Genomic DNA, 26,955 nt, shown 5'->3' with positions numbered 1-26,955 from the left:
AACGAACACCGCCGATTCTCATTCATCATTCAGTGTTTAGACCGAATGATTATCATTCACTTTCGCTCATTTGAAACTATATTTTTGATAATCGGTCCATCTAAAAGCACCTTTACAATGTTGTAAGTTTGGACAATCCCATACAAATTAGATGGTCGGCCAATCCTGCAGAACGTGGTGTAACCGGCTAACGTTCTTCTAACATGCATGGTCGGCTAAAAGTGAAATCCGCCTCTAAAGGCTGCCGAATTTGTGAATATTCCACCATGTGAATGCGATATTTGATCCTACGGAAAAATCCGACCTTCAGCTTCAGATTTCTGTTGAGGATGAACTTCCAAGTTCCAAAATGGATTTGCCTAAAATTCCATCGTTGTCCCCGAGGACCCCTATAATTGTAGCAGTCCAAAAATGTACCGTGCCAATTGTGGCCATCGTAGCACCGGTACATGAAATTCTAGAACCGGTTTAAATTACAGATACGGCTGTTTTTGATGTTTATAGCTTTATTTCCCATCTAGCAGCTTTCTCTATAAACTCAGATTTTGGCTGCCTTTTAGTCACATACCAAATCTGCGGCACAGCTTGACTACACTTACTACACAGCGCAGGCAGATAACCGAGAGAGGGAAGCATTTGTCATACCGTAAAACGCGCCTTTTCTATAAATATACATAGAACTGCCTGGGGATCTTTCCTCCGCACTTTGTAGTCGTTGGTATGATATAATGCACGGTGTACGTCACGGCTTATCTCCCTGGGAAGGGCCGGCGCTCTTATTATAAAGGTGTTGCAGACATTCTTAAGTGTCCATTTCAGCGCGGGTTTAAGGGAGTTACGGTTTATTGGTAATTTCATAGGTTGGGTTTCACGCTGGCTCCTCTTGGCTCGAAGAAACGACCTCAGGATATATTTTGGAATGTCTCTTAGATAAGCTATTAAAATCAATCACGTATCATTGGAACCAGATGTTGGTTTGGCTCAAAGGAAGAATCTTTAGGGTTCTTTTCTGTTTCCAGGGAGTTAATAAGCAGAGTCCGTCTCGGGCTTTCTATATATTATGTTTATGTGTAAGGGTGAAGGAACGCGAGTCCGGAGAATTACCGTAAGCCGATACTACTTGTGTTTACTGCAGGTGACTGGGTTACAAATGAATATGAGAGTCAGGCTCCGCCTTTCGTTACATTTCACTTTTATGTAATCATTCTGGTTTTCACTTATGTTTTATTAGACTTTTAACTTCTTACTAGGAAGAAACATCAACAACTGCAATACTAGCATAATTAATAAAATAAATGAACTTTTGCATAATTTTCAAAAAATTTAGCAAGTTCTAAAAAAAAAAAATAGAAACCGTTTAACCCCTTCCCATCATACATAGAGCTTTATATGTCCTAGGATATATTTCGTGCAGTTAGGACATCTATAGCTGTCTGTAGCAAGCTCGGGAGCCGAATACGCTCCGTACACCGAGAGTATCAGCTGTGTTTGACAGCATCAACGATCAAAGATAACTGTGATCACGGCTGTTAACCCGTTAAATGCCGTCGTCATTTCTGAAGGCGGCATTTAAATGTTCCAATCAATCAGGATTAAGGGCTGCCTCACATGGGCGTATTTGAGCAATGCAATACGCGGCGAATAGAAACCTCTTGATTTTGATGGATTCATTCTTTTTTGCGAAAAAAACTGCAATGTGCTCTATTTTGGTACACAATTTGTGCATCAAAGTCTGCATACGGCTGCCTGTCCAGGGGCGTTGCGGTACCTCCGCGGCGGACCCACGACGCGGTAGCCGCCGCCCAGGAGCAGGAGCCGGCAGACGGATCTCCGCCGGTCAGCCTATCTGCGATTTTCCGACCGCGAGCGACGCTATGGAGAGCTTTCACTGTGTTCCCCATGGCTGGATTATCGCCGCAGGGAAGGCAATGAAAACTTGCCCGTGGACAGGCAGCCTTAGTGGGCGCAGGTATACGCAAAATACTGCACATAACTTGAACACCAGCACCGCAAATACACACAAAAAGAAGACTCCACTATGCAAATACATTGCGCAGGAGCGAGCATTTTTGAGCTTACTCTCATGTGAGACCGCCCTTAAATTTCCAAGTGGCCCCACCATGATAAAATTGCGGGAGTGCCATGTAGGTGTCATGGCATTCTGGGTTTTCTGAAGCCCACAAGGCTGCCATGATCACTTGCCTATTAGCTTGGCCTGTCTTTAATAGGCAGCCTGCTAAAATGCAGCATAATGCAGTACCATAGTATTGCGTTATACTGTGTAAGCACAAGTTCAAGTCCCCTGTGGGGCTAATTAGAAAAACATAAAATAATGATGTTTTAAGTATTATAGAAAACGAAATATAATAAAGTTTTTTTTAAAAAAAAGCTTTTCCCATCTGTAAACATCCAATTTATTAAAGTATCACATTATTAACCCTGCATGGTTAATGCCGTGAGAAAAAAAATAACGCAACACCAGAATTGTGCTTTTTTTATGGTCACCATGAAAAACTTGAATAAAAAGTGATCAAAAACTGGTATCAATACAAACTATAGGTCACCCTGCCAAAAAAACAGCCCCTCACAAAGAAGTAAAGTTATATGGGAGTCAAAATATGGCGGCAGAGAGCAATACGTTCTCTGTTGGGTTCAGTCTTGGCTATTGCCCTTACATACAAGCACATCGAGTCCTGATTTGTTAAACACATGCCTCACTCTTTTTGCCATGTGGCAAGAAGATCCATCCCGCATAAAAATGCAGTTCCCATCCGGAAACCATTCATTGAGGTGATTAAATAGGCAGTTGTCAATCACATCCCGATACTGGAACTGATCCATTATTCCTTTTACTGCATACAGAACTTCAGAACCTCAACTTTAGTCTTCAGAACTTCAATTTTTTAATTCCTCAGTCCAAGTAAGGCTTCTGCCCAAGTAAGGTGCTCAGCCTTCATCTGTAAAGTCAAAAGCTGCTTTTTGCCGGATGGAAGAGTTTGGTAACCTACATCTCTTCCTCACAGTCCTAAAGCTTAAACTTGATGCCACTTTCTTCCAATTGCAGCTTCAAAGATTTGGAACATGCCTTCCAATTATTCCGGCATAGTTTTAAAAGTAATAAGTCATCCCTAGAGCTGTTTTGTTTCCTGTTCACCAAGTCCTTACCCAAACCTTTTTATAAGGGACACCACCAATTGATTTATGGATAGCTTCCTATGGTACCTATTTCCATCATGTGCGAAAGCACTCTTAAAGGAATGTATCAACACTTACAAAGTAAGGACCCAGGGTAAGAAATGGAATAAATAATAGTAAAAAAAAGAAAAAATTATCCCCCCCAGTGCCTGCACCGCAGCCAAGTGACAGGACCGCTGGAGCCAACGACTGGCTGCAGTGGTCTTGAATAAGGAAATAGTGACTGGCAGCATTCAGCAATGTAGAAAAATACAAGATTTATTTCCCCATTACAAAAATTGCGGCAACGTTTCGGTCGTAATAGACCTTCCTCAAGCCAAGGTCTTGAGGAAGGTCTATTACGACCGAAACGTTGCCGCAATTTTTGTAATGGGGAAATAAATCTTGTATTTTTCTACATTGCTGAATGCTGCCAGTCACTATTTCCTTATTCCTGACTGCACCCTTGGAGCCTCTCTGGTTTAGGCTTCCTGACTGGCTTTTGCACACTGTTTTGCCTGGCTCTATGTGAGGATATATGCTGTGCTGCTGGGAACCTCTTTTTTCTACTCAGTGGCTGCAGTGGTCTTGTGAGGAATGAACATTCCGTTATCTCTTTCTGTTGCACCAAAAAACAAAGTTGAGGGGACTATGACAGTAGCACTGGACCAGAGGAACCGTGAGGGGGTGATTCGTTTTTTATTTCTTATGCCAGTACCTACCATGGGGACATTTTTTGTGTCAGAAAACCCCATTAACATGTATGACATATCCAAAAGATGAGCCATGAATGTCTGATTGGTGCAGATCTCTTTCACTGACCCTCACCGTTGCCCTCTATTCATTGATTCCAGGCTGGCACACAGTCCATTATGTCCAATGGAGTGGCATTGGCATGGCTGTTTCCATAACTTCCATAGGCTGCAATGGAGATGGTCATGTGTAACTGTGGCCACCTTTCCATTTAAGTCAATGGATTATGAGGCAGCTGAGCATTGAATAACTACTGCTGCTGGATCCCTATTCTCCCGAAGGGTGCATTCCAACTTCTGTGCCCTTCACCTATGAGGCACCACTCTCCTCCACTCTCTCCTGTGTGTCACTCTCCTGCTCACTGTAGGCTCACAGCACCCCCTGCAGTTAAATAGAGATTGAATGGAGCGTCGGCTGAGCATTCGCAGTGCCGCTGCATTAAATTCAGTGGGGCTAATGGAAATAGTAGAGTAAAAGCACTTGGCTATCTCATTGAAGACGAATGAAGTACCACTTCGCATGCGCGACCACCACTCCATTCAATCTCCTTACTATGGGGGGTGCACTGAGCCTGCCTTGAGGAGCAAATGGGATTACAGGAACCCTGTTCTCTGGGTCAGCGATAAAAGTCCATCTTGGTACAACCTCTTTAAGACGAAAATACCCCTTTAATGTTCTTGAAGTGGACCTGATACTTTTATCCATAGTGCATGTACTATGACAGGAACCCAGATATTTAGGAGGGTTCCACATGGGATTAATAACATACTTTGTGGATCTCCTCAGAGCTCTGACAGGAGTTTTTTTCCTGCTCTTTCTGACCATCTACGGGCAGATAATTTAACCTGTAGAAGGTTCAGCTGGTAGGTGGAAGATCTGACTCATGGGCTGCTGTTGCTTGGGCTCAGATTTTGCTGCCACCACAGTAGGGTATTGGGGCTCACAATGCTGGTGGCTGTTATTGCTCATCGGCCTTAATTCAGAGCTGTAAAATAATTTTTTTTCCACCTTCCCCATTATGTTTGCTGTTTTAGTTGTCATGGCCTTTTTGATTGAAGTTGAGGTAAAGTTGTTCCTTTGATGGAATGGACTGTTCTCTACATTTATAGGAGCCTACGGGTGTATATTTTTATTATGGTATATTTTTTAATGGGGTTAAGCCAAATGCACAGGGCCGGGTCAGATTCCCCATTCGGGATCCCACAGCAGAATCCGACAGGGTGCGCGGCCGTTGACTCCTGTGTACCTGTCCAGATGTGCCACAGATGCACCGGCCGGTGCACATGAACAGTGAAGACAATGCCGCGCCGTCGCTAGGTGATGACGCGGATCCCGTGGTCTTTCTGAAATGATAATTGCAGAAAGACCGCGGGTCGGACAGCTTCCATTTCCTTCAATGGAAGCAGTCCACACGGAATCCGCTTCAAAGTAGAGCATGCTGCGATTTTCCACCCATGAGCTGAAAATCACAACTAATTTCCGCCCGTGTGCATGACAAACTGCTTTTGCATTGCATGCTTATGACCGGTATTTCACAACTGCGTCAAGGGTTCCGGTTTTCTGCCCCATTCGGGAAACAGGAAAGGGGAATCTCCTGGCCAAACGGCTCCATCTCATGTTGGAACTTGTTGACTATAATGGGATCCACTTTCCGCTCAGCCGCAGGGTGACGTTCACACCTTATGCAGTTTGTAGTACACCATGTACTGTATGTTTCCTCCATGTGGCACAGGAACACCACGCTCAGCACGGACGGAGGATAACGTACACACTGATGATATAGTAGTACACCACGCTATGCTGATCAGTAAGAACCACTCCAGGAAGATAGAAGCCTGTCCCTAACCTACCAGGGAGGTGAAGGGTCCTGCCTAAAAGCGGAGTCATCGCCTCTATAAAGGCGGCCTCATTGTCTTCTTCCTGGGCCCTGACTATCCCTACAGGAACCCCTGGAGAGATGAACCGACACTGCAAAGAAAAACAATAACGATAAAAATAGAACTGACAGGAAACCGCAGCACTTATCTGTATAAGGAGCGAATCACCCAGCATAGAGGAACACCACACTCCAACCCTTCCTCTACGGAACTGAATAAGCCGTAAGGAATAAAGGGAGAGGTAAGAATATAAAGCTCTCCACACCTGATGATTGGAAAAGCAATTAGGGAACCACACCCCCAACCTTCCTCCAGGAATAACTAACAGTCAGCATGCACCCATGCAGCATAGAGAGACAGCAACCAGCAGTCTCTAAAGAATGTGTATTAACCCTTGTTCTGCATAACAAGGTGACAGGTCAGAGTCTGCGTCGAGGCCACCATGCCATGACGCTGTCGCGGCCGACAAGCCGCGATACCGCCTTTATAAGAATATGTTCTATAGTCCCATGTGTATATAATGTTATACTTTTCTTCTACCTCCCCAGAACTTTAGTCTACAATTGTTTTCCATACAACCAAAACCTCAGAAATGATTAACCGTAATTGAACGGGAAGTCTTGTACAGAGTGTCGAATGTTCAAATACGCTTTTAGTATCTAATTATTTTAATCAATGACAATTTAGCTCAGCGGGTCTCAAATGGCTGGAGAAAGCTTTAAGGAAAAATGACCTTCAAATAAAGCCCAGTCAAGAAAAATTACATGTCTGTGCCGTGAGGTATTTTCTAGTAAATGGATGATAATTCTCCACTTGAGTTGGAAGACGGCTCCACAATGGGCTTACTAAATATAGGATGATTGATAGGCGGCAATAACCGGCGTGACCCACTCACCCTTATTTACAGTACAGGCTAACAATACCATCTTTTATCTTGTATAGTAGACTTGTCGAAAGTCCATCCCAGGACGGCGACTGCAATCTATATATAAGTATCCATTCTTGTTCGTTGGAATGAGGACTAATAGAATGAAAGGCGTCTGCTATTTCCAATCCTCGACATACTCAGGGCAAACCAATGTGGAGGTCCCCTTGTTGCCCCATTCTCTCTGCTTGGCGCTCCTCTTCGCTATTCTATATTTGAGGACGTATCATGATTTTACAGGGCTTAACCCCTTAAGGACGCAGCTCTTTTTTTTTTCTTTTTCATTTTCGTTTTTTCTCCTCATTCTTAAAAAATCCTAACTCTTTTTATTTATCCACCAACGTAGCTGTCTTGTTTTATGCGGGACGAGTTGTATTGATTCACCAATGGAAAATATGTAATGTGTCATATAAGGTACTGAAAAACGCACATATCTTCTGCGTGATCTTGACGCCCATGTGAACGAGCCCTTAGAATCCATTTAGGCTAGCCGATTTGTTTGAATGAGAGAGTGAGTTTTTGAGTGCGCTCGGGCAACCTGTTTATACAAGCGGATACATCGTTGGCTCGTTCTAACAAGAATCGGTCAGTCATTCACATTTGCTGTGACTAAAAACAATTGAATGAGCGCTGTTTATACGGAACGACAAGTGAATGAGCCAACGATGATTTTTATGCCTGCAGAAACTGGACGATGAATGAAAAGGAAACGATTATTCGACATTCAGTCTTTGGCTGCGTCTTGACGGAATAATTCATTCACTTTTGCTTATTCAAGTGATTTTTTTTTTAACACTAATCGTTCCGTCAAAAAGAGCCTTAATTCACCTTTCTGTTCTGTTTTATTTCAGATCTGTCTATGGCCGTGCAGAAATTTTCCCATTCTTTACAAGATTTCCAGTTTGAATGTATCGGCGATGCTGAAACGGATGATGAAATTAACATTGGTGAGTGCCGCATTGTATGCCTATATCAGGGGGGGTAGCTATAGGGGTGCAGAGGTAGTAGTCACTACTGGGCCTTGGAGCCTTATTGGGGCCAGAAGAAAACACTAGTGTTATAAATGGCACATGGATGGTTGGGGGGCCATGTTGCAGATTTTGCATTGGGGTCCCCTGTATTAAGATACTAGTAATGTCCTTGGATGCTAGTGTTGCATTGATTGGCTTCTTAAGAGACCCAACGATGAAGAGGAAAGTTGTGGGAGGGCCCCAATGCTTAACTCTTGTATCCGGGCCCGCAAGCCTTTAGCTTCACCTCTGCATTTAGTCATTGTTATAATGCCGAATGCATGAAGAAGCCTGATTTCTCTTCTTAAAGGGATTGTCCAGAAATTAAAGATCTGGTTCTCTTTAACTACTTTTGAATCAGAGATTTTGGAATTTTTTTATTTTTCGGCCACACCTTCCAAGAACCTTTTTTTCCCATTGGCATAGCAGTATGTGGGCTTGTTTCTTGCAGGGCGAGTTGTATTTTTTAATGCTACCATTTACGGACTGTATAATTAATATACAGAAAAACTATAAACACATTTTTTAAGTGAGGAGAAAGGAAAATAAAAATGCAATTGCGCTATTTTGGCTTTTGATTCGCTTTTACGTGTTCACAGGACTGTAAAAATGACATGTGATCCCACAATTAGGGCTCAGTCAGACAAGTGAATTTTTCACGCATGTATAGGCGCGTTTTCAAAACAGATCTACTAGAGCCAATGCTTTCCAATGAACGCGGTCACATGTCCGTTTTTTACAAGCGGAAATAATTAGCACCTGCAAAAGATGTGAGTGCAAATGCACCCGGTCACGCAATTTTTTTCTACACGCGATGTGCAATTTTTTTCCTGTGGCTGTGCATGCGTGAAAAATGTCCTCATCTGGCTGAGCCCGTATGTAGTTTTTTAAATGTTTTTCTATTTTTAAAAAGTATGGGCTACTTCACGCAGGCGTATGTGCAATTGTGTATGCCTCAGTGCAACGTATTTGCGCTTTCTACAATGTTTGTTGCGCAAGTACCTGCATATTCCACTGTACATTTTCCACGTCCAATCCTGGGACACATCCGCACGCTGATTTAAATGGCTATTTAGTCTATTGAGTTCCAGATGTATTCTTTCTCTAGTGGACTTGTGCAGCATATTGTGCATCTCCTTGCGTATTACGTGCACATTTGCTCGCGCCCCATAGACTTCTATGGGAACCTTTGGTTCGCAAATGCGCATAAACATTGAGCATGCTGTTTCTTTTTTGGACGTGCAAAAAGAAGGGGATATGCACAAATCCGTTGACATCAGTGGGTTCTATTCACTGCAGAGCTTTCGGGGGCTTCAGTAAGCTCTGGGTTTTCATGCTAGCCCATTAGGGCAAGTTGAGAAACAATACTGCTAATCCGGTACAGCTCTCCAATAAATTTCGACAGACAGTGGGATAAGATTTATCCAACCTCTCTTTTTCATTGTATCAATTAAAACCAGCAATACGCATTTCGGGGTCGGCCCCTTCATCAGTCAGGCTGGGTAAGTCTTGGGGCTGGAGAATATACCCAAAGGCCTCATGCCCACAGCTGTGTTGGACTCAGCAGAATATCGCAGCGGAGTCTGACACAGCGCCCCTCAAAGACCCCATACTCACCTCTCCGGAATCCTGTCTGATGTGCCAGCGCGCATGCGCAGTACACGGCATAACACGGCGGCAGTGGCCGATGACCTGACCGGCGGTGGGCAGTGACGCATGATCACGCGATACTTCCAATGTGCTCACAGCGGAAGTATCGCGTGACAGATGGCTTCCGTTAACTTCAATAGAAGCGGGCCGCACATTTTTCCACAGCAATTAGAGAATGCTGCGGTTTCTTTCACGCTGTGGAATTCCGTAGCGTGAACATTGAGCTATTAGGTTCAATAGAACCTCCTAGTGAAATTACTTATATAAGAATCCACACTCATTTCCCTTCAGTTCCTCAAGGCTTCTGGTCCCCGGACATCCTACCGGGCTCTGGACCCTCATACACACCGGGTTCGCCCCACCCCTTTTCTATGTCTTTATGCTAGCCCTTTGGCACCTCCCTATCTCGTTGTAGAGGAGAAGCCAATGGGTTGCGGGAAGGGGATAACTATTTAGATGCATCGTCTGTTTTCACCGCGGCATCTAAACAGTTGCCTGCCACAATCAGAGGTAACTGTGATCACAGCAGTTACCGGACGCTGTCAGAAACAGCTGATAGACGCTGGGTGTGGAATGGACTTGGCTCCGAGCCTGCTCCATACACCCATCACAAACTTCAGTAGGCTCCGGGTTGCCATGCTAGCCCTTCGGTACCTCTCTATTGTGTTGCGGGGGGTGCTGATAAGATGCAGGACGGGATGCAGGAAGGGCACCCCCCTCCTGCTGACTTTATCCACAATCGGAGCTAACTCTTATGGTGACAGTTACCGGCAGCTGTTTGGATATAGAGCGGACTTGGCTCCCGATCCCGCTCCATACACCCATCACAACCAAAAAAACGTTCATATGCTTAAGGTGGTCCTGAAGTGGTTAAAGGGGCTGTGTTGACATGCGCAGAATGTTGGGCCCAGGCCTAACCATTGCTCATCACTTCGAGTCCTGCTCTCGGCACGTCCGGCAAACAGCTGACATTGCCAGGGGAAGTTGTGGCCAGTGAGACATTTCCTCAGCAGACGTTCATACGCCCTTCTAGAGTATATGAACAGGGAATGCCACCTTGGCACAACTCCTATTATGACAGTTGCTACAGGCCAAAAAGCCCCTTCCTCAGTGACCGCATTGATAAATCTGTCCCAATGTAGCCAAACATCTTCTTATTCCCGGTTTCTCCTCTAGAAATCCCCTCCCGCGGGTTAGAAAAATGATTTATGACCGTAATCCAGAAAACCATCCTTGTTGTGGAAGCCACAGAGCGTAGACGAAACACAGCCAAGACAGCAAGACTTTGATTCTGATCAGCAAACCACAGCAAAGAAAGGGCTTCCACAAGAGAAGGACTCGTCACGCTGTGGGAACCATAAACGCCATCCTTCAACAAGTCAACGCGTTTTACATTTCCTGCTGCAACGTACCACAGCACACTCACCGTCTATGACCGTCTTTCCATTAATGCAGTAATAGTATGAGTGGTCTACTTTCATTTAAAGGAGAACTTTTATTTATATTTTTTGGCTCGACATTGGGTCTGGATCCCCAATAAATCATTGTATGCGGTCTCATTACTCAAGAGATTCTCTTATCTGCTTATGTCCATATTGTGCACGCGCATTTTGGTCACACGCAAAACAGTTAAATTGCAGCTTGCCCTATTCTCCTGTGCATTGAGGGTCCCCATAGAAGTTAATGGGGGGTGTGCCAATGCATGCACAATACACTAGGAGATGTGTGATACTCTGCGTAATTCCGCTGGAAGAAGAATACATCTCAAACTATTTAGACTAATTGGCCATTTTAATCAGTGTGTCACCATTTGCCGCACGCAAATGAACATGCCTTGTGAGTGGAAAAATAACAGTAAAATACACGGCCAAAAAAGATTTGCTCATTTCGTAAAAAGAATTGCGCTCCGGCATTCGAAAATATGCATACGCTTGTTTCAAAGGGGCCTAACTGTAGCAGGAATGCGCCCTAATTCTGCTATAAATCCACTGCGAAATCCATTAATTTGAGTGGAAACGCATAGCATGTTCCTTCATGTTGTGGATTCCGAGGCAAATCCATGATGGATATTTCCAACACTGCTTGTGTGCACATGTAACACATCCATACAGTACTAACATAATAGTATAACTGCGCCCATAAATAAATCTTGTATAGCTCCAACTTATTCCGCAGCGCTTTCAAGTAATTTATTTATTACCCCTCACCTCGTTTTACCAAATTCAGAAAGATGGAAGGCTTAGTCAACCTTGAGCCAACTACATGAACCATGCGGGGATTGAACTTGCAACCTTCAGGTCATAAACAAGAGCTTAGGACTGCATTTCTGCTGCCTTAACACTCTGTGCCACATGAGATGCCAATAATTCTCAATAGTGCCACAATATCCCATTCTACTACGTATACATATGCAATTCTATATATACTACATTTTCTGCTACGTTTCTAGCAAGTCACCGCACAGAAAGTTTAGTGCCGATCACATAAGTAACTAGAGAGGTCCCAGAGCAAAAAGCCATATTTCCCATGCTATAGTCTGGACCTAATGGTTGTCTTTCGGAGCATTGGTCATTACTCCACCTCCAACAGTCTGAACTGTTTACTCCAGACAGGAAGGGTTCACCGATGCATGCTGCTTGCACCAAATTCTGACCCATCCAACAGCACGGTGCAACAGAAATCAGGATTCACTTGACCAGGCAATATTTTTTCACTGATCAATGATACAATTGTTGCTCTCTTTTGCCCACTGGAGTGTTGCCTTTCTGTTTCTCTCAGACAGCACTGGTGCTGTAATAGGCTGTCTGCTATTATAATACATTGCTGCTTAAAAATAACTAGTATTGGACACGTTGGTTGGAGCACCAGCATTGTATTCAGCTGCAATTTCTTGACTGCGCACCGCCTGTTCATCAGAATGTTTCTTGACATCCACCTCTGACTCCTTTAAGGTGATGAATTGTTTATGTCCACAGGAACCCCCTTCTCAGACATTTATCATGCTCACCCGTGTGAATGCCCTGGTAGAGCACTTTAAAGAATACTGAAATGCTTTCTCCAGTATCTTACTCTATGCTACGGGTTAGGCTGCAACTAGAGGAAGATTTTCATGACATCCAGCACAGGAACCAAAGCCACTGTCTATATGGCCAGCACTGAAAGCAGAGAGCGCTGACAACATTGCAGTGGCCTAGTTTGGTACTGCAGGCCAGTTTCCATTTCATTTGAAGGGAGCTGTGCTTGCAATATGAAACCGGGCCACTGGACTACAGTCAGCGCAGTCTGCTGCCTGTGCCATAGTGGAACCGGGAATCAGCTGATCGGCAGGGATCCTGAGTGGTAGACACCCCACCATTTAACTATTGCTGGCCTATCCTGTGAATAGATCATCAATAGACAAAATGCCCAGACAACTCATTTAACCATAGGGCAAATGGTGTATCTGCACTGGGCCCACTGGTAGCTGCGTTGGTTAACATCTGTATCCACGTCCTCTGGGTGCGGATACAATCGAAACGTATTGAGGAAGTTAAAAAAATACTAATAAGCTATAGTCCCCTATTCTGTGTCTCCACTCACGTCATGGTCCAGCGGTCATGTGTCTGTTGAAGCACGTGACTGCTGCGGCTAATCACTGATCTCACTACCAGCATTGAGGCTAATGGTTGTCCTCAGTGGTCATGTGGTTTGAGGGGAACGTGACTGCTCTACCCAGAGCTGATCTGAGACTGTAGAGAAGCCTGTGAGTTCTGGGTTAAGTGAGAATGGTTTTTTTTTTTTTTTTAATTGCCACAAAAAAAAATTCAGGGATGGAGGGGCAGAGCGACAGTGCAGGGGGGAATGTCTTAATACTCATGCACTGGTCCCACTCGTACATTAAAACTGCCCTGACAGTAGCTGTATCAGTGAGCGTGTCAATAAATATTGTAATTATAATAAATATTGTCTCATACTTAATGCACAGTGCAGCTGCCATGACACATCCACAGCAATAAGTTGCAGTTGACTGAGTCTTCGTTGCAATATTGTGGTCAGATAACCCAAATCAACAGAGGGTTTGTCCTGGTCACGTGGCCACAAGTCTATATCACTCTTTAGAGTGGAAAGGTTTGTACCCAGGACTGTGACTGTAACAAGGGGGTGTCTTCTACGTCTAGAGGAAAGAAGGTTTCTACACAACATAAAAGTGGGTTCTTTACTGTAAAAGCGGTGAGATTATGGAACTCTCTGCCTGAGGACGTTGTGATGGCAAAATCGATAAAGTAGTTTAAGAGGGGCCTGGATGCCTTTCTTGAGCGATACAATATTATATGTTATAGTCACTGATTACTTCAGAAGGGTTGGTGATTCGGGGATTATTCTGATTGCCAGATTGGTGTCGGGAAGGAATTCTTTCCCTAAAATGAAGAAAATTGGCTTCTACCTCATTGGGCTTTTTTTTTGCCTTCCTCTGGGTCAATAGTGGGGGGGAAATAGGCTAAACTGGATGGACATATGTCTTTTTTGGCCTTACACACTATGTTACTATGTTGTCTTCTAGCTCCAGGCTTACGCTGGTCGTAGATGTTAGATAAAATTCATCTGAACCTACCAATTTTGGCAGGATCATCCATCAATCTGATTTGTCTCCCAGATATTCCTGGTGGTAAATGTTAAAGGGTCGTCCAAAACATTTTATTGATGACCTCTCCTCAGATTAGGTCATCAGTAGTTGATCAGCTGGGGTCTATTGCTTTACATCACTGCCAAGCAGCTGATTTCTGGACCCATATAGCTTTGTCTGTATTGCAGTGGCCATCTGCTTCCTATGATGTCTGGCACTGACAGTGGGCCCCGGAATCAGCTGATTGGCAGGAATGAACCCATGCAGTGGACCCCCACTGATCATGACCTGAGGATAGGCCATCGATAGAAAAAGTCACAAAACTCCCAGTCAGCCCCTTGAAGTAAAAGATTACAATCCAACTTTTCTTTCATTCCCCACAGGAGATAGGCTGCTGCCAGAGGTTTCTGGCGGCTCCTTATTTGCCTCTCCCTTTTAGAAACAAACATTTTATGCACTCTCAGCTGGCACCCATTGTATGTGAGCAGACGGCTTTAGAACGTCTATAAAAATGTAGAACAGGCAGAGATACCGACGGAGGAACCACTGAAACTTTAAGTCAGGTTAGACCGGGTTCTGCAAAGATAAACAAGTCAGGTCTAGACAAGTCAGCGGCATAACATACATTATAGCACAATGAATGCATAAGTACATCTGCTACTACAAGACAGTCCTCTACTGGAGGTTTGGGAGACCTCGCTGAAGTGTACTGCAAAAGCTGGAGTCAACTAAGTTTTGTTATGACCACAAAGTTCTTGATGATCTCAAATTTTTTGGATAATGTCATCCAAATATTTAAAGAGGTCCTGCAATCACAGAATGGCCCTAAGATATGCTAAATCATTATGATTTCTTGGGATTTGGCATCTGAAACCCTGCTAATCCAGGGAATGAAACAATGAAGATCCTTTGGCATTTCTTTTCTATAGCCTTGTTCTTGGCCATCCACCATGCAGGAAAATCCAACTCAGACCATTCAGCTATGTAATACTACTAATTTACCTAGACTTTTTTTTAAATCTTGGAGCTTCCCTTTAGTGTATTCTTTTGATTGTGTTGCTGCAAATCGGTCAGAGTACCTATCATGTCTACTGTCCAAGTTGCATGTTGTCCATACAGTGGGCATGTGACCATCAGAACTGGACCATGGAGCAATGAAAGAAGGTGGCCTGGTGTGACGGCTGGGTACATGAATGTCACGTACCTGGCGAAGAGATTGTACCAGCATGCACTACGGCAGAGGCAGTCTGGTGTTCTTGGCAATCTTCTCAATCTCATTGAAGATGCATGGGATGTGTTGGAAACCAAGTCTGCTCCACGGAGGTTGCACCTTGCAACATACAGGACAGAGGATCAAAGGTCTTGGTACGAGATACAACAGGACATATTTTGAGATCTTGTGAAGTCCATGCCTCATCGGGTCCGATTTATATTGTCAGGACAAACTACACAATATTAAGTACCCCGTTTCCCTGAAAACAAGACCTACCTTGAAAATAAGCCCTACCCTGATTTGGGGGGATTTCAAAGAGGCTTGAAATATAAGCCCTACACAAAAAATAAACCCTAACTGTATTACATAAAAAAGAGGAATGTTTACCTAGCAGGCTCGATCCGGGTCCTCCTGCTGCTGTTCAGAGCTCCGCCGTGCATCCTGCAGCCTTTGTTCATCCACAGAAGATCATTTCCTGGTTACGGGATTCATAAATCCCACCTTCAGAAAGTGATGACTCTGATTGGTTCTTGAGCACTGCTCAGCCAATGAATACAGTGCTTGATAAACCAATGCGATAGCTGTGATTGGTTCATCAAGCACTGCATTGTGTGGCTAAGCAGTACTCAAAGAACCAATCACAGCCATCACGTTCTGGAGGCTGGATTTATGAATTGTCCGATCCATGCCGCAGCTCAATGCGTCGGAGCTCCGGAGAGCAGCAGGAGGGACCTGGACCGAGCCTGCTAGGCAAGTATAATACGAAAATATGACCTAGCCCCTCTTTTGGGGCAAACATTAATTTAAGTCAGGGTCTTATTTTCTGGGAAACACAGTAGGTTGCTCTAAGGTTATGTGTGATGGGAGAAGGAGATCCAAAGGAGGGACAAGGAGAAGGGTGGAAGGTGGAGGAAGAAGGAGGGTAATTTTTGCCCGTCTCCGTTGTGGGCACCTAAATGTTTGGAAACTTTCCTTTCAAAATCCTGCTTTTCAAGGGACAAAGGTGGCAAGTAGCACTCCATTCTGGAGCTTTGTAAAACCATACGGTCTCCAAGGACACAATATTGAAAAAGTAAGGACATCATTGGAGAACTTCTCCTTTTGGTTTCCTCACCAGCAACGTACAGGAAGTACTAGATTGTGGTCATCTTGAGCCACATTGGATAGACTGCCTTGCTGCACAGCAGCTCACACATATGCAGACACCAAAGCTTTGTTTTTTCAATTAAAATATGCCATTTTAAAGCAGATTTCCATATTTTTGAATCTGCAGACGTGTTTGGTAACGTCCCGCGGGGCATCTTACCATCCAGATTTTAAGATTCAGAGAGAAAGGAAATATCATGTATCTAATCTCTCCGGGGAGAGGCAGAAATGCTACGGCAGCCGCCGCACATACTGATGGCTTTTACAGACTGAAATATGTAAAATTTATAAAATGCTAAAATTGATTTATAACTTCTTTCTACTCTTCCTAATAACATTGCAAAATCCCCGAGCTCGGGATATTTTTTACATTTTAGCAGCAGAGTCTTACCTTTAAATTCTTTTCCTCTCATTGCACTGCCTGTAGTAGCGTTCTCCATGGTGCCGAGCAGTTCTTTGATGAGGACTAGATTTCTGCCTCTGGCTTATCACCACTAATGCACTTCACCACTACAACCTCTCTCCACTCAAAATCTGAAATACGGTATAATATAAAGTGTGGTTTGCTGGGCTCTGCACATTATGAGCAGCTGTTCTGGCACCTGACTGACATTGAGGACACATTTTGCCCATTGGAGATGTTGGGGTTTTTTTTGATCCTCAAAACCAGCAATTTTGTTAAATATAGAAATTAAAAAAGGAAACTCCTCTATCTCAAATTTGATTCATCTCCTGCTGATTGCTGTCTGAATGGCACTCCAGTGGGCAAAAACAGCGTAAAGATTGGTTTATTGATCAATGAAAAAATGGTACCTGGTCGGAGTAATCTAGATTTCTGCTGCACCATGCTGATATGAGGGGCAGAATTTATTTGCAAGCAGCATGAATTGATGAACCATTATGGTCAGTTGTTCAGAGCATATTACAATAGTACCTCTATCTAATGTGCAGCAACTACAAGAGTTCCGGTCTCCATAGGACGATATTCCTGCAGAATCTATCCCACAACGAATTGTTGTAGTTCTGAAGGTCAAAGGAGGTCCAACGCTCTACTAGATGACGGGCTATTAGATCATAAAATTGTGACATTACAGCAACGTGTGCGCATCCACAATATAAAATGCAGTAATTTTATAGTACTTTGACTCACTTGACCATAAATTACAATAGAGCTTTATGAGCTCTGTGCTTTAAGTGGTTATGTAAGATTAAAAAAGTGAATGAGATTGAGCTGCAATACCAGCCTATGGACAAAGATGGAGCTGCTTCTGGGTAAAAGTCAGAGGAGATATCCAACCCTAGACCCCAATATTAATTCAGACACCAGATCAGGCCCCCTAATAGAACACTGGACTAGACTTCAAAATTAATGCAGACCTCAAATCAAACTACTAAATAACTACAGACTCCAAAGCAGACCCGAAAGTTAATATAAACCTCATTCCAGAACCCCCAAATTAATACAAAACTCCAAACCAGGCCCTGAACGAATACTGAACCCAGGCTAAGCCTTAAAATTAACTCGTACCATAGACCAGACATCTATCGGGCCATTGGGTCATGCCATGCTTAGAGTTGTCATTTCGCAACACTTGGAGAACCACAGGTTGGGGATTACTGCCCTAATACTGTAAGTACATCCAGACCCATAAAGAATGCTGATAATAGGCCATGGCATTTACTTACCACTCCTCATTCTTGCGACTTCTTTACTTACGGTATGTGTGTCGCTACACTCTTCAGGACTGGTGTGCACTGACGTCCTAAGGCTGGTTGGCATCAGGACCCAATGTAGCTGAGGCTGTCCTGTAGGTGAAAGAACCCTGTAGGGGAACCATAAGTGATGCCATGTGATCTATTCGATTAGATTTGCTTGATCGATTTAATTCGCACAGCCTAAATCCCCTCAGATCCCCTACGCCTCCCCCCTCCCTACCACGTGTGTGCCACTGGATGGAAGAGAAAGCCAAAGATTTCTTCTTTAGCTAAGGCATATCCTATGTTGTTTTCGAGCGGACCGGGAGTAGATTTCTACAACTGTGTTTGTTTTAGATGTTTACAGACAAATGTGCAACACTTTTCTTTCCTTTAAGCTTCCCACTGTCATCCATTTCTAGTTTTAGCGCCCCTTTAATACTCTTGTGTATGGGTTTTCCTTGGCAAGTCTCTTTTCAGTTGTCGTGTTCTTCTGAAGTCCTTTTATCAGTGGATCAATACATGCACTTAACTCCGTTCCCTTTCTTTCAGCTCAATCCTTGAAAGAGTTTGCTCGCCTACTCATTACCGTGGAAGAAGAAAGGAGGAGACTGGTAAGAAACTTTTTTTTTTGCCTCACTGTAAAGAGTAGTCATCTGGGACTAATGAGCTGAAATACATAGCCAAACAGCAATTTGATTATAGACAGATACTTATATTGAGCAGCTCTCGTAGGATAGGAACTTCGTACGATTTCAGTCAATCAGGATGGGATTTTCATTGCAATTTTTGAAGGCAATTGCTCCATTCATAGAGTATCTCTGTGGATTCCTCGTCACATTTATATCAAATCATATCCATTCTGTATTACTAGGTAAGAGAATACAGAGCATCCGGTTATCCATTACACCTAAGATATGCAACTTCATACTTTAGTTTATTGATAGGACATCGGTAGTTTGGCACCGTATCATTGTATACTATAGGATGAACCCGGGCTGGCATTAGCACTCGACAAACCTGGGCAAATGCCAGGGACCACAGAGCCTGGCCTCCGAGGTGTGATCGATCTGGTCCTTACTCTTTTATATCAATTGTATCTGCGGCTTTAAAATGCAGATACAACTGTTAATGACAGTGGCACTGCAGGAAGCTAACTTTTTGTTCCACCCCTTGGCACCTTCTCTGCGACAAGAGGTCCAGTGAAGCCTATAAATGATTCGGGGGAAACAATGGCCTTTATTACTTAGGGAGCATAAATGACTTGGGGTGTAGATTGGGGCCTATAAATGACTCGGGACACAGTGTGGCCTTATTAATTACTTAGGGTCCAATGGGGCCTATGCATGATTCAAGAGGCACAGTGTGGTCTATAAAGGGCTTGGGACTAGATTGGGCCTAAAAATGACTCTGTGCACAGTGGGGGCCTTATTAATTACTCATGGGGCACAGTGAGGCCTATATATGATTCAAGGTGAGGTTTATAAATTACGAAGGGGTAGAACAGAGCCTATACTTTATTAAAACGGTCCAATATGAATTTATCACCCAAGGGACTATATGAACCTGGAGTCGGACCTGTGGTAGACAATAAGAAAGTCGGAGCATCAATGGAAAATTGACAAAAAATAAGATATCAGCCCAAGGTTGACCCTGTCCATATGAAAGCTATGTGGGGCCACTCATTCCCCAGCAAGCTGAGACAAACTGGTTGCTAAGAATACACTGCCTAACAACAGCAGCCTTTATATGGGATTGTCAGACAGCAAGTCCTGTCCCTACCAACCAGTTACTCTTTAGGACTCAAAGGAAGATGATTGACAACCTTGACGGGTGCTTTAGTTATAGTGTTCATGTTATTGGCCCAAAAGCATTATTCTGGGCATGATTTTCTCAGTTTCTTGCTTCTGTCTTCATATCCATATTCTCTAAGCCAGAATTTAGGGAGGAGACCTCAAAGTTTCTGTAGTCCTTCTGTGCTGTGTTATGTTACAATCCCTAATCAACACCTTAGAAAGTGTCTACGTTTTGCCCAGTTTTCTGATAAGACAGTCCTGATACCACCTCAAAATACTTATTCACTGTACATTCGCCGATGAAGCCTGAAGAACTTCGGCGCATGTGCAGTACATATGAATGAAAGGATGGCGCCCAGAGGCTAACATAGTTACAGATATAACCATATATCAAGCTGCAAAGGCTTATGGGGTCTTTGTATATGTCGTCAACAGAACTTGCTTGCATTTCACAGCGGGATCATTTGACCATAGTCCTGTCAGGGAAACGGGACCCTTTTGCAACAGTGAGTATATTGCAGATTTGTTCAGTGCAAGATAATGGGTGGAATAAAAGTCAGTTTGGGGTCTTGGACGGTTGACCTTTAAGGCTCTGTTAACATCGGCATCACTGTTTACATTCAAAGTGGAAGCTGTGCTGTGCTGGATCCGTGGAATAACAGAATCAAGTCGTGCCCAATGGACCCCACTGACTTGTAATAGCATACGTCAAGGCTCATTTGAGGTTTACATCATTTTGACGGCAAGAATAGTGTTGGATCCTGAGCTATTGTTGCCATCAAAAGTGACAGAACTCAAGACGGAAGTTCTAGACAAGCCCTGAATACAAGTGGAAACGTAGCCTATTGGTCATTTTAGATGAGCCAACTCCTTGGCCCGATGTAACGAGTGCTGATCGACATGCATGCCAGTTGGTGCTCATTTAATTTTCTTTACATAGGCCAAGAATTGGCTTAGGAGGACAGTTGATCCCTACTGTGATCGTTCATTCCCATAGGAGGATGTACTTCCAATCAGCAAGCATTTTTATTCTCGGTGAAACTAAACGATTGCTCGTTCTTTGGCTTATCGTTAGTCCCTTTACACGTCCCGATGGCCGGGCAAACGAGTGTCCAGAGGAGCGTTTGGCCCTGATTGACTTGTGTAAAAGGATCATAACACTCGGTTATACTGAATTGTGTACTGTTGTAGAACTACATTCTTATCTTCATTGTGCAAATAGATGCGGGAAGTAGATGGGGCAACATTTAAAGAGTCATAGGTTTTGTCCCTTCAGGCTCAGTCACGGAGCTCTGTCTCTGACCTCATAGGTTTTGTCCCTTCAGGCTCAGTCACGGAGCTCTGTCTCTGACCTCATAGGTTTTGTCCCTTCGGGCTCAGTCACGGAGCTCTGTCTCTGACCTTTGCTATTTTGGATTCATTTTCTTCTTTTAATGGCAATAAACATTTTGTGGTTCTTTCTATCTTTTCTATCTTTTTTTTTTACATATTCAGTTCTGTCACAGAGTATTTGCTGAAACTTCAGACCAGTAGGTCCAAGAGACCACAATGCTCTGGCTGCATGCCCAGTCTGTTGGCTCCAGGGTGTCCTCATACGAGCCGATGAGATAATTTGCCATTTAGCCTGGTCATTTGTTGTTCATTTTATTTGGGAAAGAGTACAACTCTAAAACATCCGAATACAAAGCAGAAACATTTGTCAAGAGCTTGATCTATCTGGAAGGGCTTTATGAGGCGTCTCGTCGCCAAATAGATTGAGGCACCTTTTTCGTCAGGCTGTTCAACATTGTATTCAACCACTTAGCTTAGTTGTAGTAGATGGGCAATAGTATGTGCGAACACCTAGCAGAAGCATGAAATCCAACATACAAGTACGTAATCGCCATGGACTGGACAAACATTACTGGTGGAATGGGTCAAGAACTCCATGAATGTTATTAGATGTATAATTTGGCGAATGCATATTTCCAAAGCCTCCAAAAGCTTACCCGTCATGGAAGTCATAATGGTGGCCAAATTAGCTGGTTTCCGCCTCCGTAAAACACAATTACATTAATTTAATTACAACCTCATAAAAGAGGAAACTCCACCTGATTAGATGTGTCTGCATGCCTGTTGTTCCCTTGTTGACCTAACTACGGAGCAGACAATCTCGAACTTTGCTTCTTCACTTACCCAGTAACTCATTGCACAACTAATGTATTCCCGCTTCTTCACAGTTACATCTTCCGTTGAGGTTAAATTGCACATTTCCTTATAGCAGCTGCTCATCTTGCTAACTTGACTTCCCTTTCGGTATACCCTATCACTTCCTTTAATCATTGTTTAGCTGAAGTGCTATCTGACCTCAATGTAGGATGAACCTTCAATGTTGCTTCTTCTCGAAAAGTAATACCACAATGTGATATGTGCCATACCTCAGCCGAGTAGAGATGTTCATCACAGTAGGCACTAGAGGAAATCAGAAGATTTCAGCAGAAGAGACTTATGCCTGGAATTTAACTCTTGACCTTTAAGAAGAGTAGAGCATTCAGATATAGATCTGAAGGGTCCATACGAATGTGCGAATTCCCTAAATACCTTGCGTATTACTCCATATTATACTTCAGATACAGCAAAGCAGAACATCCATGCAAGGTACCAATAGCAGCACTTTGAACATCAGTTAAAGCAATGTCAGACTATAATTCATTGGCCCCACTCAAGGATATGATACTGTTGGCTACCCTCCATCTATGCAGAACATGAACATGTCCACTTGTAAATGGTGACTAAACTTTCTAGAAACTTTTCGGTAACTGCTATATTAATGTTTCTGATCGGTAACTGCTCGGTTAAAGCACACACAGTACTCTTTTAGTGAAAACCGCAAGATTTTGCAATAACAGTGAGATCTTGCACTGGTATAGGGGTCTGAACGAGCAGATTAATCCCTCAGGAATACTTAGCCTTTATTAATCACCTAGAACTGCTCAATTTCTTAAAAGATGTTTAACCTCTTTTTGACCGCCGATACGCCTTTTGACGGCCTGCACCGGTGGCCTATGTATGAAGCGAGATCGCAGGGTGATCTTCCTTCACACATCACGGTTGCCGGCTGTTTCTCAAAGCCGACACCCAGCGACAACTGCTCCGATAAGCCGCGCGGCTCATCGGGGCTGTTAACCCTTTAAATGCTGGTGTCAATTCTGACAGCGGCATTTAAATCCCCTGAACGAACTTCAGGGGTCCTGTGCGGCCCCCTACGATGAGATCGCAGGGGGCCGTGCAGGTGTCATGGAAGCCGGGGGCCTTCTGAAAGGCCCCAGGGCTGTCATGCCAGAATGCTTGTCAAGCCATGCCCGTGGCGTGGCTTGATAGACTGCCTGTCAGGTGACAGTATGATATAATGCTTTGGCGTTACATCATACTACAGGAGCGATCAAAGCATCACAAGTTGTTGTCCCCTCTGGGGACTAAAAGAAAAGTAAAAATAAGAACAATAAAGTTTTACTAATTATTAAAAAAAGTAATAAAAGTTAAAAAAAAAACCTTTTGCCATATTTAAAATAAGAGAACCTAAATCATAAAACAAAAATACATATTTGGTATCGCTGCATCCATAAAAGTCCGATCTATTAAAGTAATGCATTATTTACCCCGCATGGTGAATGTCGTCCAAAAAAAAAAAAAAAAAAAGCCAGAAGTGCACTTTTTTGGTCACCCTGTCTCCAAGAAGAAATGCAATAACAAGCAATCAAAAAGTCTTATATATTCCAAAACAGTACCAATGCAAACTACAGGACATCCCACAACAAATGAGCCCTTCGCACAAATATATTGATGGAAAAATTTAAAAAGGTTATCGCACGCAGAAGATGGCGGCAGAAAGTAATTAAAAAAAATGTCTTTGAAAAAAGTAGTACTGAAAAAAAAATATTTGGTATCTTAGTAATCATACTGATCGCTAGAATAAAGTGGTCTTGTCATTTTTGTTGCAGTTTACGCGCCATTCTTTTTTTTTTCATTTTACTCCGCTTAGAATTTTATAAACGTTTCAGTACATTATATGATACATTAAATAATATCACTGAAAGATACAACTCGTCCCGTAAAAAAAAAACAAATATACAACGACGTCGATGGATAAATAAAGGAGTTACAATATTTTAAAAGGGGAGAGGAAAAAAAACGAAAATGGAAAAACGAAAAAAAAGCTTGGTCACTAAAGGGTTAAAGAGATTGTCCAATTGTAAGCTATTGTTGGCTTATCCTCAAGATAGGTTATGAATAGTTGATTGGTGGGAGTTTGTCACCCATAACGCTCACTAATCAGCTATTTGGCGGGGCAGCATGCTTGTGCACTGAGCTGATTTCTGCAGGAAGCGGACAGCTTCATTATTACTGCAGTGGCTGGGCTTGGTATTGCAGGCAAAGTTCCCATCCATTTCAATGGGAACTTAAAGGGGTTTTCTGGGACATTATAAAAACGTTCTACAGGTCTAAAATAAATAAAAATTGAATACTCACCTATACTGACGACTCCCCATCCAGCGCTGAAGTCCTGGTACCTGCCACACGGAACACAAAAGAAGCTGCAAGTGGTCACATGCCGTACATTGTGCATGTTACCTCTCAGCCGCTCGCAGGCTTCAGTATTGATTCTTCTATGGCTGCTGAGAGGTTGCATGCACAGTGTGCAGCATCGGGACTCCAGCTCTGAATTGGAGCCACCGGTATAGGTGAGAATTAAATTTTTCTTCATTTTAAGTCTATATAACCTATTTTTTTAGGTCCCAGAAAACCCCTATAAACTGCAATACCAAGATTCAACACTGCAGTAATAACAGAGCTGTCTGCTTCCTGCAGAAATCAACTAAGTGCACCAACTAGGCGAACAGCTGATCAGTAGAGTTCTCAAGCGACACACTCCCGACAATCTACTACTGATGACCTGCCCTGAGGATAGGCCATCAATAGTTTACAACTGGACAACCCGTTGTTCTTGACAGTGTTACTTTAATAAATATGACTTAACCAAATGCACCAAATGTTCAGCTACCACCTGGGGCTCTAAAAAGATGGAAGGTCATATAGTCTAAGTGTGAAACAGAATATCAAGCTTTGGTTGTGATTGGAGAAGATGGGGTGAAATTCAAGTTTCCAGCGTCCTCTACGCTCATCATAGAGTTTCTGAGATCTCATTCCAGCATTTTACAGTGTATTCAGGCTCCATGCTGTTAACAATTACTGGACTTCTATTCTTTACTTATTTTCAATGCCACTAATATTAACTAGGAACTTTCCTATTACCTCTTAACTGATGCCCAGGGTGCCCACCAGCGTTGCATCTGATGCGTCTTCTAGGTTAACAGCTGGAGAGCCTGCTGTGTCTATTATGAGGTTATTAGGAAAGCGATTGAATGGCTGCCATCACTTGTTCTGTCAGTGTTATTGACAACCTTGTAATTTCTATCTTAGCTCCAAGTTATTAAACTTGAAGAAGCATTGAGGACAGAACTGCTGGGAGTGTTAAGAGTTTGCTGAATAGTGGGACCCACAAAATTTTATTGTCTGGTGGAGAAAAAAGGGTTCCAATAAACACATTTTTCATTTAGGTCACAGGAAAGAAGCCATCTGGGGGTTATTTACTAGATAAATAGCAATTTTGGTAACAGCTGATATTATCACCCATTGTATAGTAAACCGCGGGGTGCCACCGGTAATCACTTTCCTACAAACACATTCCAGTGTTCTTTCATCGCTCCACAGAACTGAATCCCCAAACTTCTGCGGCTTATTTCTATGGTTTTCAGCTTATTGGAGCCGACTAGAGATGAGCGAGTATACTCGCTAAGGCACATTACTCGAGCGAGTAGTGCCTTAGCCGAGTATCTCCCCGCTCGTCTGTAGAGATTCGGGGGCCGGCGGGGGGGGGGGGGGGGGGGGGCGGGAAGCGGCGGGAGAGAGCGCTTCCCCCCACTCCCCGCCGCAACTCACCTGTCACCCGCGCCGGCCCCCGAATCTTTAGAGACGAGTGGGGAGATACTCGGCTAAGGCACTACTCGCTCAAGTAATGTGCCTTAGCGAGTATACTCGCTCATCTCTAGAGTTGACCTTTCTTGTGCTTTCGGGTTAATAGAGTTTTTTTCTTGGAGTTCAGGCATTTAGTATTGCACCATACTGTGCAAACAGAAACCTCAGTGCTGCTGCCACCAAATCTTGCTGTAGGTCCTTCGAAGGTTCTTGACCACTGGCCTCCTCAGGAATCTGATGGCAGCCGGTGATAGCTTCTACTTTCTACCACATTCATATAGTGTAGCCAGTGTTCCTTTAACTTTGACTTCCAGCTGTATCCCTAGGAACATTCAGTGCCTTTGCCAACTTTTTGCATCCTTTTCCTTGTTTGTGCTCTTTTCTTAACTTTTTGGACCACTCATTTGACTTAGCCATATTTCTAACATGGAATCAAACATCACAGTCAACAAAGCCATCGCCAGTCCAGGTATTTGATGTGTTTTAGCTCAAGCACACCTGATGCAACTAATGAAGCCCTTGATTAGTTACATCAGGTGTGTTTGAGACAACACATGGCTTGGAAAAGTGTGCTCCTGTGAGGGATTCTGAGACTGCAGTATTCATTAAAAGTGGCATTTTGTGTTGAATTTGGAAAGATCACTTGTTATTTAATCTGTGTTCAGCACTTTTAATTGTTCTTGTTTCATAGTTTTTTGCAAACAGCTGGAAGTTTGTAAATCTGGCAAATAAATCTAATTAGCAATGGGGTTGAATCATTTTGATTGCAACTGTACATACAGTGATATTAAAGTCTCATTAGCATAATCCTTTTCTATGTGTGCTAAAGAAATCATGATGGTGCAGCATGTTCAGAACTTCAGCCTCTAGCCAGAACGCAAAGCTCAGCAAAGAACTACTACTGGCAAGATCATGTATTAAATGGTTTTTGCAATGTGTCCAGGCTTACCTCAATGATATTAGCTGATCAGCGGATGGTGGTGAACTGGAGGTTTATGTTTCCAAAAACTCCTCTGGTTTGGCCGGGGTATGTACATAACAAGCCAGAGCAGTAAATTGGTGCAAGCTCTAGCTTGGTGGTTTCACACCTGCGTCAAG

The 26,955-nt window shown here is 43.4% G+C and overlaps 1 protein-coding gene across 1 annotated transcript in view; it reads left to right on the top strand.

Annotated features, from left to right (window-relative positions):
* Positions 1-26,955, top strand: part of ARHGAP42 (Rho GTPase activating protein 42) — a 289,629-nt gene that overhangs the window by 81,784 nt on the left and 180,890 nt on the right. Inside the window, exons 2-3 of the mRNA XM_066586582.1 lie at positions 7,581-7,676; positions 18,599-18,660. Of these exons, the coding sequence (XP_066442679.1) occupies positions 7,581-7,676; positions 18,599-18,660 (158 nt within the window). The remainder of the gene's footprint in view (positions 1-7,580; positions 7,677-18,598; positions 18,661-26,955) is intronic.

This window comes from Eleutherodactylus coqui, chromosome 1 (assembly GCF_035609145.1).
Source record: "Eleutherodactylus coqui strain aEleCoq1 chromosome 1, aEleCoq1.hap1, whole genome shotgun sequence".
In the NCBI taxonomy this organism is placed as follows: Eukaryota; Metazoa; Chordata; class Amphibia; order Anura; family Eleutherodactylidae; genus Eleutherodactylus; species Eleutherodactylus coqui.
The sequence above is the reverse complement of the archived record's forward strand: the minus strand, read 5'-3'. Positions and strand labels throughout refer to the sequence as shown.